The sequence below is a fragment of the Manacus candei genome, unplaced genomic scaffold (genome assembly GCF_025592945.1).
Source record: "Manacus candei isolate 608988 ecotype Guabito, Panama unplaced genomic scaffold, ASM2559294v1 h1tg000041l, whole genome shotgun sequence".
Classification (NCBI taxonomy): domain Eukaryota; kingdom Metazoa; phylum Chordata; class Aves; order Passeriformes; family Pipridae; genus Manacus; species Manacus candei.
This window is the reverse complement of record NW_026138089.1, coordinates 5,082,677-5,104,333: the sequence shown is the minus strand read 5'-3', so window position 1 is coordinate 5,104,333 and position 21,657 is coordinate 5,082,677. Positions and strand designations below refer to the sequence as shown.

Below are 21,657 nucleotides of genomic sequence, written 5' to 3'. Positions count from 1 at the left end.
TTATCTGTTCACTGCCTTTTGGATAGGCGTGGCTCATCCTCATCTTGCCAAGCCTGTAGGCTGCCAGTACTGTCACACCACATATGACTGAAGATACTTCATTACTTTGTATATTTAGGAGGTAACAACAACATGCACTCAACTGCAACTCAGTCAATGCCACGCATGGGGCAGGGACAGATGCAATATGCAATCTAACACTTGGATGTGACTGAACGAGATACAAATGAACAATGTCACCAGAGAGTGGTTCATCAGCTCTAGAGAAATTCATCCCATTAAGAAGCCTGGCCTTTGGGATTTAATCTATATAATAATTATGCGACATTCAAATGTTCTTCCAGTATCGTTGGGCTTTAGTTGTTTTAAATTTTCAATGAGGAAAGATTATTGTGCTTTTGTTGTAATTTAATTACTCAACCACTAGAGCCTTTTTTAATGTAAATGAGCTTTTTTGTAAACTATAAACCAAATATAGATGAAAATAATTTGAAATATACTGTTTTACTTCATGAGAAAGTAAATGTTTAATCAAATTGTGAGATCCCAGCACACAATAACAACCCAGACTACAAAGACAGTACAAGGCTGTAATAGTTAATTTTACTTAAAAGTAATAATATAAATAAGAAATAATAAATCAAGTACTCAAATTAGATACCATGGAAGTGGACAGACAGGAAAATACCAGAGAATTATATGAGTGAGGCATTCAGGCACACAAACACGAAGTTCTCCTAAGGATATACAGAGGCTAGGACACTAAGCTGCTTAGAAAATAACAAAAATTTATTGAAATCAGCCTATTTCCATGCTTAAAGTAAAAAAAATAAAAAGGATAGCATTTCAAGCCTTCAAGCAAATATAATAATTCTATTTCAGACCAGGAATATGGTTTTATTCTGTAACTGTAAAGCAACTAAAGAAAACAAAATCACTTTAGTAGGTCACTAGGACGACAAGATTAAGATAATCCAAAAGTGAGGACACTTTACATTTTATGTGAAGGTTTTCCCTTCACTGCCAATACAATCTGCAACATCCCCCTTCAAAGAAAGAAAGGTCATCCTGACTTGTAGTGCAACAAACCTTTGCTGCTACAAGCCTTAGAAGCACCTTCTCCTGAGAGAACCGGGGGGCCACCCCTGTAACTCCACGACAGGATATCCCAAACCAGCAGGAAATGCTGAGGCCAACTACCAGCAGCTGCTTGCCAGAATGTCTAAGACTGCCCCAGCTGCTTGCTTACACCTTGCTATATAATTAATAGGCTAAAGTTGTTAAATGATTAAAATGTTCAGCTCCTTGGAATCACTGACCTAAAGTGTATTTCCAATAAATTCCTGTATTGGCTCATTCCACAAGATTTTCTAAAACCTGCAGCTTTGCCTATTGGGCTGACAGACTACTTACAGCTTAGCCAGGGCAGATGAGGGAGGCTCTGAGTCAGGAAAGGTTTCAGATGGAAGAAAGTCTCCCTGGACCCTAACAAAGTTTTTCTGGACTGTTAAAACCAAAACATAGTCCCAGGAACAAAAGCAATGCCAGAGGCAGGCAACAGGAAGGAGAGAAGCCCAAGGTCAACAAATTTTCTTTTGCTTTGAGAGAACTAAAGCACAGAAAGCAAAGGAAAAAGGTCCCTTAGTTTATAAATTCTAACGGAAAATCATGAGTTTAAAGGACAAAAGCAATCATATGTTGAAAGGAAATTAAAAACATAGATTCCCAAGAGGCAAAATAAAAAAAATCACATTTGCTGCCAATGGGAAAATAAATTTTGGACACAAGACCTGAACAGAAGATGGTGCCTACAGTGCCACTTGATGGCTTATTCTGGGAGTGCATTCAGAGGAGCTGTACCCATGAGGCACCAACCATCCCTTGGGACTCTGCTACAGCACATTTGGAAACTGTTTGATAACTCGGGTGCAGAAGGTAAGAATTAAAAACTGCACAAGTACCTTGTATTGGGGAATCTTTTCAGCTTCAGAGTTCTTTATTTTACAATGTCAAAATGTGCTTGGGGAATTTTTCTTTGTTTGCTTTTGTCATTCATGGTTTTGTTAAGTTTTTTAACATCCTCTTCTAAAAAAGACACTAAAGGGCAGTGAAAGTAATCACACAGAATTGAGATGACCCTATACAGACTTAGCAGTATTTGCACCCTTATTTCCCCCAAAAAAGGCCTCCTACCACACGAACTAATCAAACAAGTAGTCCCAGAGTCCTTGTGAACAACTTGTTAGAAGAGGATCCAGAAAAATACTTTACCACAGCATTCCACAGAAAAGTAACTGAGAGATGTGAAACCCCAGCATTCATTCCCAGTTGTTTTCTTGCATATTATATAGCTCTGCAATTGTGGCACAGACCATCCCCTTGCGACGGTTAAATATTCATTCTCCTTTCAACTCTATAGCTGCCAAAGTAGGTCACTGTAAGAAAAGTCCAGCTCAAACCCCAGTTTATCCTGTTCTTGGACATGTGTTGCACCACTTTATCTCACAATAAGAACAAAAAAACGTATCCACCAATCTTGCCCATAAGAAGCAACCGATTTGTAAAAATTCAGTCTGTATTTTTATAATTTCAAATGAGCTACTGATAGGATTTCATCATGTAATATATGGCAATGTTACTTAAAAGTCAAAGAATAAGCTCAATGGTATTACAGAATGTCTCAGTCACAGACTTGTGAGCTTAACTTCATGCACTACCCATTGCCAAAAATCTGACTTCTCAGCAGGATGAGGCCAAAAGGTGTACAGCAGCACAACGACACACTAATCCCAAATGAAAGCAGGCTCAGAGCTGCTGAATGACATGCCAAATGTCCTTACTCTGATGCTGCAGGTTAATTATCTGGCATCCCATGAAAGTCTAAGGGTGAAACATAATTGGAATTCAGATATCTGCATTTAATAAGACAATTAGTTACAGTTGTATTTTGGGACAACTTTAATTAGAGTTATAGCTAATGAGGTAGGAAAATGACAAGCAAAAAGCTATCAATCACATAATAAACGTGAACATAAACAATGATGAAAATGCTTTTCTTGTTAAGTTTTAAATGTACTTTTAATTTAAGTCTGTTAATTAATGTCTCATGGGCATCAGGGTCTCTGTAGTTATGGAAACCTCTATTTTAACAACAAGCATTTTTTCTATTGCGTTGAATGTTTGATCTTAACATAATTAATTTCCAACTATTTAGGACAAGTAGAAAGGAACTGTGAATTCTTAACACATACAGCCTCCAAGGACATTCATCTGGCAACAACTCACACTTGCTACTCTTTCAATCCACTCTACAGCCCCAAACCACTTTTACCACAGGAGGAATTTCCAATTTTATCTACCACTACTACAGACATAAAAACCCTTTCAAAAGTATCACATCCAATCTGTTGGCACCAGGAAGAAGGATCTGGGCAGCTTTAGATGCTACTACACCTCCACACTCTGAAGCAGAGGTTGGAGAAGGGAAGACATCCTCATCCTCAGCACATCACTGTGTGATGTCAGTGTAACCTGTTTTCACTGGGAGTCTGGAAAAACACACATGGACACTGATGGAGGCAGCTGACACTTGTGTTCCCTTCTGTCAACCCTGTGCTGGAGGCAGTGAACTTGAACGGGTTTGAGGAAGAGCAGAACACACTTCTTTAAGGATAAAGCTCACCTAACTTTTCTTTGCAACAGCAAAAGTTTAATGAGTTGTCAATCACAAGCAACATTTAAAGACTTTTTTTTCCTCAATAGCCACATAAAGATACATAGACAGTGTTTGACCTAAACAATACCAGGTTCAGTTTGCCATAAGTCAGTTAGGAATCGATTTATTTTCAACTAAGCAGAAATCCATAGAGATTTGAAAATATTAATTTAAGTCAATTTAAAACTAATTAATTCAACTGATGCAACTTTCTTAGAAGGAGACAATAAAATACTATCTATGGGAATCTGAGACCTACTCATGAATAAAAAGATGGGGTAAGAGAAAGGAACAACTGGAAATGGAAAGTAAATGACCATTTATGTTCCAATTACACACTGAACCACTGTAAATAATGCTGAAGATGTCCTCCAGTTTTCAGTCTTGAGTAATAATAAACCAAATTGGTATTTTACAAGAATTGTCTCCAATTGTTACCTATGTGGGAGGGTTTTTTGCTGTGGTTTTATATTTTTTTGTACAATAACACAGCATGATTTTGGCCCTTCCAAAAAACCAAAACAAAACACCTCAATTTTCACAAGTGAGGAAGCCATATTTTTTAATTGTATAATGACATTAACACTGTGAATGCTATTTCAATGACTTTATGCAGCATTATCTAAAAGCAGAAGGGTAAAAAGTGAAATCAGCACATTGGTTGGTGCAACTTCTTGCATCAAATAAAGTTCCTGTTTCAAAATAAATACTCTGCCCTACTTTTTCGAGGAATTAGCACTACTATAATAAGAGCAGAAGAGGAAGTAATAACAATAAGTATTTGACATCAACTGCTTGGTATCAACCATGATGGAAAATAAAGGCCCCACAATAACATTTCCCGAGGGACTGAGAATTTTTTCTCTAGATTCCTATTTTCCCTCTTCCACCAGCTGATCTAGTTCCACCCAGAAGTTGGACAATGCTCTACAACGCATGAATGCACTAGATGAAGCCTGAAGCTGACCTTCTGCTTCAGTAGCTGACAGAACAGGGTATTTTATAAGGTCAAAGTGGGCACAGCCTCACCTATGTCAGCTGTTCTTTGGCATTTACTTATGACCAGCAGTTCAAGCTATCCATGAGCAGTCCTGTTCCACACTACAGTAAAACTAATTCCATCATGACATTCTTTATATCTGCCAATCAAAAAAGCAGCCCTAGACAATATATTTTCTTAAACCTTAAAATAAGAAAGTTGTCAATGTTTTCCTCAACAGTAGCAATTCAGGGTACAAATTTAAGACTAGGAAGTCTGTAATCAGCAATCCAAGTGGGTTACAAAAAGCATGCCCTTAACTATAAGCACACATATGCAAGTACATGGAATGTTTCACTTTTATAGTTCTACATTTTTCAATTTTAATGTAAACTATTTCAGTCTCATTTGGATATAAATAAATCTGTTATTTATAATTAAGTTGCTCAAATTTATAAAAAGACAAGAAATGCATTTTGTAAGAGAAGCCTCGTGTCTCATCTAAATTATTTAATTACTCAGTAATTACTTATTCATTTGGTAGGGTTAGTTTGTTGGCTGGATACTAGGAAAGGGTTTCACTCCATCAATTTACTCTGGAAAGACACAGACTTAAAAATTTTAAGTAATATTTCTGTGGCCATGTGAGGTCAAATTTACCTCAAAGTGCCCAATGAAAACAGCTTATGTGATGCCGTGAAACTCGTTATAATATCAAGTTTACATTGTCTTCAAAATATGCTCTTAAATATCTTACAACCTTGAATTCCCCCATTACAAAACTGTTCACAGACAGAATAAGGTTATTTAAGTGGCGCATCATGTCTGATTCCAGGAAGAATGATGTGCAGAGCTGGCATGCACAGCCAGGTTAAAGCAAAACCAGTGATCACTAAGCTTCTTACATTCAGAAGTGAGAATTTAATCTCTCATAAGAAAATGCTGGATGTCATGTAGGTTGCAGTAGAATTTATATTCTTTTAGAACTGATTTTTTAAGTGACAGATGTAGGAAGAAGTAAATTAATGTTAACGTCCTAACTGCTGAGTCACAGGGGAGAAAAAATCTTACAAATAAATGATACAAGCTGAAACACACCTTTTATTGGCTGCTTGAGCAGACTAAGGTCTTTTTAAAGCTAAGTAAATAAAGAATAAATGAGTCTGAATACATTCTAGTTAAAGAATGCACGTTATAATTTTGACTTTGGTTCTTCTTGCTATTAAACTCAAGAAGATATTTGTAAAATCTCTAATGGAACACTGAAGGTATTGGGAGTGAACATCATTCCTTGATACTGCACCCAGATTTACTCACACAAAGAAAATTTCTGTATCTCTGTCCAAGCTTTTGTAGGTTGTCCCCAGTCCATCTAAGGGATGTGTATTAATTTTCCACATCTATCTGCACCCAAAATAAATGAATCTCAAGTCTCAAATGTTTTGTTGGGGTTTTTTTTGCTTGATTTTAGGGTTTTTTTTAAACTGATTAGACTAAAATGAAATTCTTAAAGTTTGATGGCAAAGATGACAAATGGTGAACTCCAGTGGAGATTCAAGTAAATTTCTTAAATTTGTTTAACTTCGCAAACATAATTTTCCCTGTGACTGGCTTACTAAAACTGTGAAAAGCTTCTTCTGATATAATCTTTGGTTCCTCAGAGATATAAATTCAAGAGCTCTGTAGAACAAACTTAGAGCTCTTTCCCTGAACAGAACTCTGAAACACCAACTGATTGAGAAGAACCGGCAAAAGTGCTATAGGGAAAAAGTTACAAAATCCATAAAAAAACCAGCAACATCCCCTCATGCCCAACAGCAATCCATACCAGAAAGGTCAGTATACCAGAAAAATGTCTGGTTTAAATTATGTCTTAAAACAGACTGTATTGAAGAGTTTAGCATGCACAAGATATGTCAGTACTGCATGTGTGTATAGTCAACTAAGGATGTGCTCACCTCTCCCACAACTTCAATGATGTCGCCAACTTTTAATTCCAGTTCATCTTCATTTTGAGGCATATAACTGAAAGCCACCTGACATCTCCTTCTTCTGTTTCTCTCTCCTGATGGAAATGAAAGGAACAGGGAAATCATTAAATGAAAACAAAATTCCATGCCAAACACAAGCCAGGGGAAATTATGAAAGATGAAATATGATTCTTTGAGCACTCTTACCAGAACCTGAATGCTTGCAATGCTTAGTCTACCTGCCTAGAATTAACTTAAAAAAGAGAGTGGAGAAAAGATACTTGGTGCATATTATTTTTTCAACTATTTCTAAAATTCAATGCAATTTATAAATGCAAATAAATTGTGTGGGTTTTTTTTCCTTTCTGTAGTATTATTCAAGAGCTAAAATTTAACTAACTGTGCTTCCTTGTGACAGAATGGACAAACTTTACCCAAAGGATCTTTTCAGGTGTATTTGCTCCAATTTCTCTTCTAGGCTTATGCTCTATACACATGCTGTAGGCAAACTGGAGGGATGGGAAAGGGATCCAAAGCCTTGTGGCTTTTGCTTATAAGGAAATAAGCCTCTCAGCTGTATCTTTTTGTCCACAAATCTTTCACAGGTGTACAAATGTCTCACTAACCATTTTTATACATTTTTTTTTCATAGAACCATTTAGGTTGGAAAAGACCTTTAAGATTGTTAAGTACAACAAAACTGTTGAGCTAACACAGCACTGCCAAGTCTACCACTAAACCATATCCCTGAATTCCACATCTACATCTTTTAAATACACCCAGGGATGATGATTCCACCGCTTCCCTAGGCATCCTGTTCCAATGCTTGACAAACCCTATTGTGAAGAAATTTTTCCTAATATCCAATCTAAACCTCCCCTGGCACAACTTGAGGCCATTTCCTCTCATCCTGTCTCTTGTTACCTGGCAGAAGAGACCGACCCCCACTTGGCTACAAACTCCTCTTAGGTAGCTACAGAGAGAGTCAAGGTTCCGCCTCAGGCCCCTTTAAACAAATCCAGTTCCTTCATCCACTACTCCTAAAACTTGTGCTCCAGACTCTAGTCCAGCTCCATCACCCTTCTCTGGACATGATCCAGTGGCTCAATGTCTTTCTTGTAGTGAGGGGCCCAACACTGAACACAGGATTTGAGGTTTGGCCTCACCGGTGTCAAGTACGATCGTTAGCCTTGAGTGGCTCCCATCCAGCCCCACAGACTTGTATGTAAATAAGTGGTGTAGCAGGCCACTGACCTTTTCCCCTTGGATTACAGGACCTTCACTCTGCTCTCCATCCCTCTCTTCTAACTCAGGGGGATGGATACATGGAGTACAACTATTAAAGACTGAGACAAAGAAGACATGGAGTACCTCCCTTTTCCTCATCCTTTGTCACTGTTTCTCCCCCCCATCCAACAAAGAATGGAGAATCTCCTTAGCCCTTTGTTTGCTAATACATTTATAGAAACCTTTTTATTGGCTTTTACAGCAGGGGCCAGATTACATTCTAGCTGAGTTTTGGCCCTTCTGATTTTCTACCTGCATAACCTCATGACATCCCTGTAGTCCTCCCGAGTTCCCTACACCTTCTTCTGAAGGTCATAAACTCCCATTTTTTTCCTGAGTTCCAGCCAAAGGTTTCTGTTCAGCCAGGCCCATTGCCTTTCTCTCTGACTCATCTTTTAGCACAAGGAGATGCCCTGCTCCTGCACCATTAAGATTTCCTTCCTGAAGAAGAAAATGATCAGCCTCCCTGGGCTCCTTTGCCCTTCAGGACTGCTCCCAGGGGACTCTGTCAACCAGTCCCCTAAATAGGCCAAAGTCTGACCCTTCTACTATCACAGTTTTCATACAGATGAGTGAAAATACTCTGTTCCAGAGTTTGTTTGCCAGATCTGTTGGCTTACATGTAATTAGAGTCGTACGAGATGAGAGAATCTCTCTAAATTAAGTTGCTGAAGTTGGCTGCTTAGCCTTTGTTAGCTGAAGGATAACTTTCTGATATGAATCATGACTGTGTTGGAATGTGGTGAAGGACCGACCAGAAGGCAGGAAAAGAGAAATTATCCAAAACACAGGATTCCCTGACTATTCTCTCTTCTCCAGAAGATGTGCAGTGTATAAACCATGCTATTTTGTATAATTTATATACATGTACCCACACAAGCATATATACAAACACACTCCACAAAAGTAAATGTACTTTCTCTTATGCTATTTCTCTTAACTGTTAAACACACTCAATACACACCAAAATGGGTTGCGTAAACCCTTTCCAAGCATGGCCTTAATCTGAAATTAAATTACAGAAATAGATCTTATAGTGAGTCTATTTTTTGTTCTGCAACATTTCTTGATAATCCTGCTCTAGGGCAAAGTTACAGATTTTTTTTTTCTAATCTATTAATTGAAACTAGAGAAAGAAAGGAGAAGGGAATCCACTGATTTTGGCTTTCTAACAATATTTTTCACAGCCACTGCAATCCCGCATGAGTGACAGTTTTTTGAATGTCAAAATTAATACCTAAATGCAATGTAACCAAACTCACTCAAATTGGCTTTTTTTCCACCTACAGATGACTGTTCATTCTTCACCATCTAAACTAAAATGGTCCTAAACTGATGACTTTACACAGCTGCATTCAAAATAAACATAATAAATACCTTCCATACTGAGTGCTTCTCTCATTGTCAAGAGAAGCTGGCTATTTTCCCTAAAAATAACATTCCCACTATGATTTCTAACATCAAGTAGCAACTGATTTGCTGATGTTGCCTGATGTGACAGATGGCAGTTGCCATCCTATTTAATAATAAATACTGTGTGACTCTTTGAAGAATATTTTTGACATTGCTAAGAGAGTGAGAAAAACACAATTCTGGATGTTAACAATACAACTGTACGAATCCTTCCCCCTCCCAGTCATAAAGTTATTTTATTGCTGTAGAGAAAATTCAGTGAAAGTCTGCATTTATCTCCATTAGTCTCATGGTTGTCTCACTGCTCTCCCTCACCTTCCAAATCTTTCTCTAAAGAAATGCAAGTATAAGGAGTAGCAAGCCAGCAAGAGATATAGATTCTATGTACCAGTTAGTTCCTCTCTCTGACCTAATGCAAGCAAACAGATCCAGTAGTGAATACCTTTGGTTTTAAGGAGCTGGTGCTGATGGTTGCTATGTACATGCTAATGTTTGGTGCACTTGAGAAGAACCTGAGTTCTGTGAAGAGCTCTACAGACAAGGAATATCTGGTTTTTCTTACACTAAAGCAATGTGGATAATACAGGAGTACGAGTTTTCTAAAAAAACCAGACCCGATAGGGAAAGAAGTCAGAGTAACCAAGAAATATGTATATAATGTTAGTAAAGAAAAGCTCTGGTTTTGCAAATGCAATATTCCCACCCACACACCACTGATTTTTTTTGTCTGTTTCTTAACTAGCACAGTCTCCAAAGACAGCGTGATCAGGAACCAGAAGACCCACTGGAACAACTAACAAGCAGTTTAAAGAAAACCACTGAAGTCTTGGTCTCTCACCATTTCCCCTTTTGCTAATATTGCCACTTACTGCAGAATATTATTATAGTCTATGCTTTAACTGCTGGTTATCTGAGTTCTAAAATGGCACACGTATGTAAAGCTAATTTCAAACTATAGACGGCAACAATGCTGCAATGAAGACTGCAGATATTTTCTAATCTAATACATTTATTTCCTACTTGTAAATTGATGAAGAAAATAATTAGTAGAAGGGGTTTTTTGTGCTCTTTTCTTCACACTTAAGCATAAACTGAGTTACTTTCAAGGGAATAGTTACCGTGTGGTGAAAAGGCAAGTAATAAATCAAGTACTTTAAAATCAGAAAAGGTGTGCTGCAAAGTCCTCACTGTGTTTTGAAAGGCTTAAAAGAAGAAAAATAAAAAAAAGGATGACTGAACTTTTACTGGCCCATGTATTTGTTGCAAGTAACCTGCTGCAAGCAGCACCACACTGGTGTGTGCTGGTGGCAGTTCTAGGCTTTTTCATCTCCTTTAACTGTGGCACAACATCAGAAACATTTTGAAGGCAAAACATCTATGAGTTGTAGGTTGGGAACTAACCAAACTACACTGTATTCAGAACAAGCTACCTATGATATAGGAAAATAGGTCACTCACTCTTGTAAAAAAAATACACTGGCTCCTGTTTACATCATTATAATCAAATACATAAAATGAAAAACGGATCATGTCTAGTTTGTGCTGGTTCTTAAACCAGACAGCTACAGAGAATTTGCTGTGTCTGTACAAGGGGTGTAACTAACATAGCATTGCAAAGCATTTTGCATCTGAAGCAAAGGCACCAAGACCTCAACTGTGCCACAGGGAATGCCTGACTCTGCCCTGCTCCTTCTTAGGGCTCTATCAAAGTATCTGCAGATGTAGCAAAAGAGGAAAGAAAATAGGCCTTGCCTGCACTGAGAGAGGTGTCGTGCCACTTTAAGAGCAATGCTGACTTCCTCCTTATTTGCAGCTGTTGACTGCCAAGTCCTGCTCGCCCCACCTGAGGCTCCCTTCCCTTTGCCCTGAGAGGTGAACAACTTCTCCAATCATTCCCCAAACACTTTCACTCAAAATAAAACTTGGTAGCTTAACAGTAAACAACAGGTTTTGCTAAATCATCTCCTTTTGGTTTTTATCTAAGATTCACCTGTCTGACTGTAGGTATACCTGAGCTGAATGTCTAAATCTGAGCCTATCACTCAGGCGTAGAGAGGACCCCAGCCCCATCTCCAGAGAGTATTTAGTGTCACTGTAAAACAGAAAACTAAAATTTATGACTCTCCAGAGGTGCCTTTTTCTACTGGTGTGGCAAGAAAAGACCTTAACATTTAACTTTAAAAGGTCTAAAGTTAGGTCAAATGGAAAGAGGAGTGAACATATATTTAGAAATTTGAAACAAACAAACAAACAAATACTTGAGGGCACAAATCTGATTTGTTTCAAACCAGCATTTGATCAGATTCTAAAAATGACGTAGTTGCCTCTGACCACAGGAGACCACAAAAAAATTTCTCCCAGTTGTACACAGGCAAGAGAGAGCATTATTTCTGTACATTTAAACACTCCTCTGGCATTAGCAATGAAGACAAAAAAAGGAGGCAATGACAACACACTGGCATTCAATGCTTATCTGTGTAAGGGGCACCAAAAGGTGATGCAACACTACACAAGAAGTCACACTGGTACTTACATGCTGCCATCAGACCCAGGAAAGGTCACAAACTGACCACTCATGATTAGATGAAAAGTATGGCAGCAGCAGCAGAATAGCTAGGAAGTAAACTATTTAAAAGTTGACTGGAATTTTCAAATCCAAACTACTTTTTTTTTGAACTTAAAAGTGGGTTATATGGTGGTTTCTGTAGAGCCTCTGATGCCAATGTCTTTGTAGCCTGTCCTGTCAGTGAAAGCCATATGGTTGTTTAACTTCACAAACAGAAGCTCCATCAACTCTACATACTAATGCACTTTTTTTCCACCACGAGAGAACAAGTATAGCAATCCATTTCGTAACACAGTACAACCATTCTAAAGTCAAAAAACTATTTAATAAAACCCTTTGGAGAACAGAACCACGGAGCAAATGTCTGTCCTCTGAGAAATTGTATATCTAAATGGCTGACAATCTCTTCAAAACTAAGCCCCACCATTTTGTCACTGGATCTGGTTTATATCATGTTTATTATTTATACCTGTATCAATATCAGTGCAGATCAGATAAACAATCCATGCCAACTGATCCTGGATTTTCCTTTATTATTGCTTTTTAAAAAAGGAGTGTTGCTATGGAAATTCCATGGGTTAGGATGGAGTTCAAGTAAAGGTCTGAAGCCTGAGGAGCATAAGACAATTTCTCTCACATCTAAAAAATTTCAAACACACTAAAGCACATAATAGTTCCTTCAGACCCACGAACTTTCCTCTACTGTGGGCTTGCTGGGCAGGCTCAGGTGAACTGCTAAAGGAAACTGAGATCCACATCCATTTAAGTAGATGCAAAGGGACTGAATTCAGTAAAATTGTTTGGCAAAGAAGCCCCTTTCACTTAAGTCTATTAGGAGGAAAATGACAAGTTGGAGGAAAAGTTTCCTGTCTTCTTTCCTGTCTTCTGCTGCAGATTTTCCTGCACACAGCATCATCTGTCCTTCAGCCTCAGTTGCACTTCCCATTCTTCCAGCTTTCAAAGCTATATTTGTAGTTGGGGGAACTGGCTCAGTGCAGTGACTCCTGGCTAGACAAGCTGGGCTGTGATATGATTCAGCTAGAAACCAGTTCTAAATTTAATGTGCAAAAAGACAAAAGGCAACTATTGCATAACTAAGATGTGATGTATAAGCATCTAGGGTGCATGTTACTGATTTTAATGCTACTAGTGGGGATCTGGTACAGCTGTTTTGGACAGCCAGCCAAATGGTTACTGTATCACCTTTCCGTTGTTAGAAATCATTGAACTGTATATATGAAAATGCACATTTTAAGAAAAAAGGTAGAACTACAAATTCACTCCTGAGAAAAATTCTTCTTAAAACCACTACCCTCAGTAGATGATTTTGAGAAAGTTACCTAATTAAGAGCAAACAGATAGTTAGCATTAAAAATGTTACTTTTTAAATTGCTTTAAGTGTATTGAAGATAGTATTACAAGATTTCCGATAAACTCTTAGTCATACTCAATCCTCCTGTGGATTCTGTCACTATCTTCCACAAAACAAGGACTCCATCCTCTTATATCCATCCACAAGCAAAAATACAGTTCTGATTTGAAAACGTACCAGAACTGTCAAGTTCCAATTTCCTCCTTTTCCTGGAGGACTTCGGCAGTATTTCTGACCTGGGATGTGACATGTCAATTCCAACTCTCTCATAACCCACATGCTCTTAAAAGGTGAATGGTTTTGGATGGATGACAAAAAAAGCCTGCTGAGGTCTCTTCCCTGTCTAGCAGAAAACAGAAGCTGGGTGAGAATATCGGGGGGGGGGGGGGAAGGAAGGACAGGGAAATACGTATTGGGGGTGAGTGTGTGTTTGTGAGAGGTTTTGTTTTGTTTGGGTTCCTTGGTCTGGTTTGAATTTGTGACATTAATATACCAGAGAAGAGAAAGATAAACTGTTAAGGAGGGGTGAGGAAAGATGGAATATCTGAGGTGCTTCCAGTACTCTATCAAATGGGTTGTGTAAAGCTGCTGTATTTTTCTACAAGCAGAGGAACTGGGAAGTGCCCTGCTTTGACACACGCAGCTAAATCACAGAGACTGTAGGACTCCATTAAGCACAATTAAGCCACAATGCAGTACGGCATCACTGCTAGTAATGTATTACTCTGAGTGTGTTAATGTTCTTCTGTTACTGAGGAGTGTTTTCTCTTGCTAGACTCCACAGCAACACTTCCAAGTTTCAGCCATCTGGCTGCTGCTCTGAATTTTATGGCCAAGATTTGTCTGTGAGGAACCTGAAAGCCTGGAAGACACCTTTTTTTTAACACCATCACATTTTTACTCGTATGTACTGTCAGAATAATAGCAAACCTTACATTATTCAATTAATTTATTCTTTTGTTAAAAACATGCAGCAATATTCGGGCCTTTTATTGTGTATGAGTCTTTTGCATGCAAGAGCAGTAATTAACTGAAGCAACTACAGCAACAACGTGGTACCAGTAGTCAAATGCTTTTAGGAGAAAACCATAAATTAACTGAGAAGTGGAACACTTGCATATGCCACAGTTGGAGCCAGGCTTGTGCGCGTGACAGACAGAACTGCAATAATAGTGAGGCTGAGATCACTACTTAAGCCTAATCCAAAGCAGAAGGAAACACTAGAAAAGTAACTGTAAATAAACTCAGAAGGCACTTGCACAGTTTGAACCATACACCACCAAAATTTTTTTCTTTCTGAATCTGAAAGTTTTAAAATGCACATAAATGGAGTAGAAACTTCATCAAGAATGCAGTGAAATCAACACCAGCAAATTAGACAAAGCAAGTCCAAACCCTAACAGGAATCCTTGGACTTGCCACTCAGGCTGCACGTTTTATACTCTATCCTTTACATGAAAGTGTAAAATAAAGTATTAAACTACACATTAAACTCAACCACATGCACAACTGAAAATGTGTATGTTCACCAAAGCTACTCGTTCTAGTGTCTGTATCTTTTAAATGTCATTGTGTAAATTACCTGAAACACTCCAGCACAAGACAAAAACTGGAACTTGCTGAGGGGGTTTCAAACAGGCTTTTTAAACTGTACTTTAAAAGCAGTTACACAGTTCTGGTAAAGACAGGACAAATGCACTCAGCTTCCCACCTGTTTCTGAGATGTAAAAATATTTCGCAGCAGCAAGGGGTTCTTTTACAACAGCTTTTTCTAAATGACACATTCTGTTGCCTGTTCTCAGCAATAACAATTTGTTGCTCTGTCTACTGTCCTTCATAAGCAGTACATTCCAAGAAGCAGCAAATGCCTTTGTCCTCATTGCAAGCCAAGGCATATTTCAGCAGGGTGGTTTGTCCTGGTCATGTGTAACTTTGCCACATGCACTAGGTCCGGTCCCATTGCCTGGCACTGGGATTCCCCACTATCCTTCATGCAATTAGCACCTGTTGACATGAGGGGACCTATTACTCAATAGATACCTGTAGCAATAAATCAGTTTTTCTAAAGAACAAGAAGGGATATACAGACTTGAAATATTCTTTCTTAGATGACAGATCAAGGTTCAAAATGCAAGAAAAGAAATACAATGAGATTTGCAAATGGCCCAAAAAGACCTTTTCTCTTTCCATTCTCACTGCATACAGCTCATGTTATCATGGGATAATCTCAAAATATTATCCCCTTAGCTAGGTTTTGAGATAGTGGTCAACTATTTGGCCCTTTGATGCTTTTTTGTATTGATGTCTAGAAAAAACATTTGAATAAACCAAAACCAAACATGACCTACTGTTGCATCTTTCTCACTTTTCTTATGTTCCGTCACATAATTCATATAGCTTAAATTGCCTATGCACAGCAGCACTCCAAACATACAGTAAATGAAAGCAAATAGCTCTAATTTGTGAAACCACTGTACATATTCAGTTTATGTTGTGTTCTCCTGTCTATAAATAAAGGTATTTAGAATAAACCACATGGATTCCTACACAGTAATCTCCAAAAGTATTATTATACTTCAAGCTTGTTGTCTTGAAGCTGACTTCTGGCCAAAATTCACAAACAGCGTTAAAAAGCATACTTTTTTTCTTAAAGACTGCTAAAAAATGTGCTACTTCATTTTTCGATACCAGAGTATCCATGCTTTTTGACAGGTTTTCAATCTCTGTAATGACATTACATTGAAGATGTTACTCTGACCTCTGCCAGATCAGTTTCAAATAAGCCTCTCTTACCCAGGTAAAAACCCCCATCATAGTCAACATTTTATTTTCACTCCAACAGGTAACAACATACATTCAACAAATGTCGCAAGAAATGTTGAAAAGATGCAAAAAATATAACAATCAATTTTCTGCTCGCTGCACTCATGAGAGCTATTACACAATGAATACATGCAATAAATCAACAACACTTAACAAAACCCAGAACTCTCATTCCTACTGGATGCCTAGAACATCAGTCAGCTTTTTAACCGATAATCTTGTTTTCCTCTAGAATATCAATACAATTTGAATATTCATTTTGCCATTAAAGGCAATAAAATTAGCAAAAAATATTAACACATCTACAAACAGAGCACACACTTCACTTTCCAGTTCAGCAGTGTTCCTAAAACCTAGGAAACTACATTACATCTGTCTTGAAACATAAGCCCAGACAAATCCTAAATTCTAGGAAGCTGACACTAGGAAGGTAGGAGCTGCCTTGGTAAACTGCGAAAATGACTCACCCAGTCTGGTGTTAAGGGTCTGATTCTGCAACACATACACTGAGAGGAGTTGTCAGTTGGGCAGAAGCACTGGGGCATGTGTCTTCCATGGCAATTAAGCCATGACATTTCAAACCCTTGGAGAGAACAGAGCTTTGGCAGGGCTCCTCACTGGGCTGCTGATACGCACCAGCTCAGCGTGAGAGGTTATACAACTACCTGTCCTTCACTTCTGCTGAAAGGAAAACACACCAGGAGGACACTCAATTGCACTCCTCGTGTTAAGATTTATTATTATTTCTCAGCTACCATCATGAAAATGCTATAATCCAAAATAACCTGCTGTCCTAAAGGGCATGTTATTCTATACTTTGGTATTTGAGGGTTGCACAAGAGCGCAGGAATACATGTTCAGAAGAGCAATAAATAAACCAAATGAAATCAAAAATTGAAATAGATTGATTATTCTTGCTGCTGCTGGACCTCTAACACCCCAGGTACCATTAGCTCTAGGATGGCATATCTCAGTACTGAAAGTGAAAATTAACATACATTGTTCCACAACGTCTTCAAAAATTAACATTGCCACAGTATCCACACAGGACAGTTCCCTCTACAAGCAAAGGACAAATATTTCTGTATCAAGGAGATCAGATGTATATCCTCTAAAACTGAGCAACAAATGGGGAAAAAGAAACAAACTAAAAGGCTGTTTTGGCAAGTCATCAACCTACACATACAGTGCAAGGGCAGAAGAAGTTCCCTCAGGCAAGGCTGGAGAAAAAAGGGAGGCAGCATTCTGCAATACCTGCATCTAGACAGCTCTGCAGCATCTTTGGCTTTTGGTCTTGGGAAGCTCTGAATGCCACAGAAATTTTCTCATATTTTCTTATTTGTTCTCACCAGTTAAACAAGGCTCCATGGCATTTAGAAGCATTCAATTTTACTAAATTAAACTGATGAAATATTAAGAGTGATGGCTCATGGTAAGAAGGCTGCCAACAAGTTAGTTTTTTAATATAGCATCATTTTCAAAAGATGCCACACATAAATCATATTCTTCTGGTCTTCTTCCCTTTAGTTTTTCCAGAAGATTCTAACATGCTCAAAAAACTGTAGTTTATCAAAAGGGTGTTTAATCAAAAATGCCAAAAGATATAATGTTCAATTCCGTCATTACTGCCTTGTAGCTTTAGTTCTTATGGAAAGCAGGCTTTACACCTCAAAATCCTCTGCTACTAAGCATATTCAGAGGTTTATAGCCCTGAGTGTAAGGGATTTGCTTGACTGCAATCATTAATGCTTAACCAACAACATGTTCAAGTATAAATGGAAAACCAAAAACATAGAGCATTTTTCAACCTCAAGAAAAGATATTGGTCCAAAGTGGCACAGTAACTGGCCCCTATGTGCTCAACCCACATAATCACAACTACACAATACCCTACTTCCCCATTTTTTTTCTCACTGCTCCCTTAATTATTCTGTTTCCCTGCCTGACCAAAAAAGCCCCTTAAATCCTGCAGAGATGCATTTTCGTCTTTACAATAATGAAATAAAGCAATTTAGAACAACATGGACACTTGGATGTGTTCTGCAGATACACTTTATTTATGAGGGCAGAAAATTATGAGACTGAGTCTGAGTGATACATGTATCAATCATGCTGCTTAAAGATGTCAAAACAAGAAAATACTCTCCTGTAATTTCTCCTCCATAACTAAAAGCAATTGTTATTAAGTAAGAAGAAATACATGCACACAATTTTTCATAATATGCTCCTGGTGCCTCATTACCCACAAGATTTAAAACTACTAAATAATTTTCCAGTAACATACTTCCTGTTCTGTATTCCTTAATATTATTCAATATACAGATAAAAGGATAACACAGTCGTAGGTTTAACCTTATATTCCAGCTGCATATATGGTCACAGATACACATAATCAGTCTTCAATTCTATTCCATTAGACTGAAAGAACATACAAAACCGCTTCTCATTGAAGCATTACGCACACATAAGCTTTTCTAAAAACCTTGCTGCCATCTAAGCCTAATGATCATTCACGACTTTAGAGGCTTTCACATATATTACACAAAACACAACAGTCAAACTTTATAATTGCTCTTCCAGTCACTGGAAGCACTGCTATGCATCAATATGGTTCCACACTTGTTTAGAGAGGCCCAAGTACATCCTCCAGTGTCACCACACACCTCTTCAAACGCTGATGCTACGACACTAGAAGTGGTCTTACTCAAGGGAGTAAGACATAACACAGAAAGGGAAACAGGAAAGCCCATGACCACAAAAGCAATTGAAACAAGACCTGCTAACAGGGAAGACAGCTGTCAATGACCCTCACACTATTTGGATTCAACATTTCTTAAAGTCCTTTCATTATGTGCTGTTCTTCACTACTCCAGGTACAAATATCCACTAAAATCTTGTTTAAAAGTAGCTTTTTCTGGTTAATCTGTCATGCTGCTGGAGAAGGGGAACAGGTGAAGTATGCAGCTTCCACAGGCAGCCCTTGCATGACTAAGGAATTTCAACTGACTTTTCCCAGCCGCCTCCTGGTCACGCCTTGTGTTCACCCGCATTCCCGTAGCACAGTTGCAGCCACAGACAACTTCCACTTCCAGGCTAATGCTTATATTTGACCTCAGGGCAAAAATTATTTTGTATGTTATGAACAGCAGCAGCATGTTTGCTTACAGAACTACTGTGAGCCACACTGTATCCTGATACGTCATCTGTAAATATTAAATCATCTACTAATATCAGTCTAAATATCTCCACAAAAAGCAGCACCAGGGAACTAATATGAACCCTGGCTGTTCTCAGAAAGTGTGTGCTGCTTGCATTAAATGACATCGAGAGAGTAAGGAAATGCAGTAATATAGAAAGTTTTATTTAAGCATGGAAGAAATCTCTAACAACACCTAAGATGAAAAAAATAACAAAGCAAACCTAGGACTCCATATCTCAGACAAAATTTTAAATCAAGTACCTCACAAAAGATACTTTTTATCTTTATGCTGCAATGGAAGTTTGATACCAATCTATGTAAAGCTTTGCATAATTCACTATCTTTTGCCTTTGAAGATAGATGATGAAGCATGCAAAACATCTGATAACTTAGTTGCCTCTGAGGTAACTCATACTTTTTATTTACAGAAATATCCCTGTAAGTAACTGATTACTGAAGTTAGTATTTTTTTTTTTCTGAGTAAATTACATTTCCTTGTCCGCTCTTAGATCACTCGCTTTGGTTTATTATTTTGTGGTGTTCACAGAGGCTCAATATCTTACAACCCACTAAGAGAGCTGAAGCCTGCACTGAAGCTGCAATTTAAACAACCTTTTGTAAAGACAGAGAGAGTATTTATACTTAGAAAACAGTCCACTAAGGTAGGATGGTGACTCTGTAGCAACAGGCAAAAGCAAACACAGCACTGTTTCACCTCCTTTTTCAACAGATGACACTTAACTGAAGCCTGGATAACAACAAATCTGATGACCATTTGGCCCTCACTGTGAGGGTAAACATGCTCTTGCAAATCAATTTGCAATGGATATGTATGCATGTAAAAGACCTCTGAACTCCACACAGCATAGGGAACAAAGCCAAATTTTTATGTAGCAACAGAGGAAGACAGAGAGACAGAGTCTATCTAACTGAAGACCAGTGCTCCAGTACAGAACATGGCACTACACGGAGACACGTTTGCTTGCAGACAAACACAGAGCAACTGTGCAATTGTGATCCCTTGGTAGTTCTCCAGGACATAGTATTGACAGCTGCCTCAGAAGTGTCAGTCCTTCAGTCTTCATTTCAGTTACCACAGAGATCCACACGAATGATAACATATTCACCTTTTTCTTAAAGTCAGAGTATATAAATAACCCCTTTCTGAGTCAAAATAATTACTTCACATCTTATGCTGTTTGTGGTAGTTTAAAAGCAGCGTGTTTTCAATGTAGAAACTCACAAAGAATACACTCTCATGTTTGTTCTGGGTTGCAAAAGCTTTGTTGTAACAAGTTTCAGTATTCTTTAAGCATTCTTTAGCATCTTCAATACAGACCTGTGTGGTGGGACTTCGAGATCCCTGAAGAGATTAGCATATTAAGGCAAGAACCCCACCTAGTGAATAGTGACTGCAGAGAAATGGTCCCCTACTGAAGCTGAAAATACAGCCTGCTCTGAATTACCTTGAAAGATTTCATACTAATAAAGAAGACAAGTGTTCTTTGAAATTCATTCTCACCAATGATCACAAAGTTCTGCAAAAAAACTTTGAAACAAAAATCAGGCTTCATGTTTCCCCAGGCCTAACTGACTTGTCTGTAACCAAAGGCTGGGTCACAATGAACAAAACACATAACAGTTCTAATACAGAAGGACCACTTCTCCTCATTGAAAGCCTCGTTTTACCAAAATGTTTGTAAGCAAAGTCATTCCTTAATATAAGAGCTTTTCTAGATTTCGAGATCCAGCGGGTAATAAAATATGAGAAACAAAATATTTACACTATCAGAAGACTGTCTAGGCTGCCCATTGCCTTGAGTTATTTTCTTGCGAATTCATACTCTTTAAGACATCTGTTAAGTTGGCAAAGAAAAGAATCTCAAGGAGGAAGCAAGCAAATGCATCATTTATTATCTGCCTTTTCTCCTCCTGACTGATTCTCTACTGATTTCAAATTATACAGGAACAGCTTCTTTATAAAAGGCATAATTGATATCTACCAATTTTGAACACATGTTAACTGATTTTTTTTTCTTCTACTCATGCCACCTGCCCTGATTCCAGGGCTGTATTTAACTCTTAGTTATCCTGCACATATTCAGATTTCTCATTGTTTTAATCTTTGGTCTACACATATATACACATATATATCCTTTGTTTTAAATGACTACTGTGCTATGAAAGTGAAATAAAGGACTGATAGCACGATCAGTCCAAAAAAATATTTCAAGACAGGCAACTGAAAATTAAATTGCTTCAGTGCTGTCCAGCATGGGAGCTATGTGGTGTTAAAGAAACACACATAAACCTCTAAAAGCTGTTTACACATG

The 21,657-nt window shown here is 38.1% G+C and overlaps 1 protein-coding gene across 6 annotated transcripts in view; it reads right to left on the bottom strand.

Moving 5' to 3' along the window:
- SH3KBP1 (SH3 domain containing kinase binding protein 1) overlaps window positions 1-21,657 on the bottom strand; it is a 214,474-nt gene that overhangs the window by 103,964 nt on the left and 88,853 nt on the right. For all 6 annotated transcript variants that reach the window (XM_051794875.1, XM_051794874.1, XM_051794876.1 and 3 more), the window contains one exon: window positions 6,653-6,759. In XM_051794875.1, coding sequence (XP_051650835.1) covers window positions 6,653-6,759 — 107 coding nt within the window. The remainder of the gene's footprint in view (window positions 1-6,652; window positions 6,760-21,657) is intronic.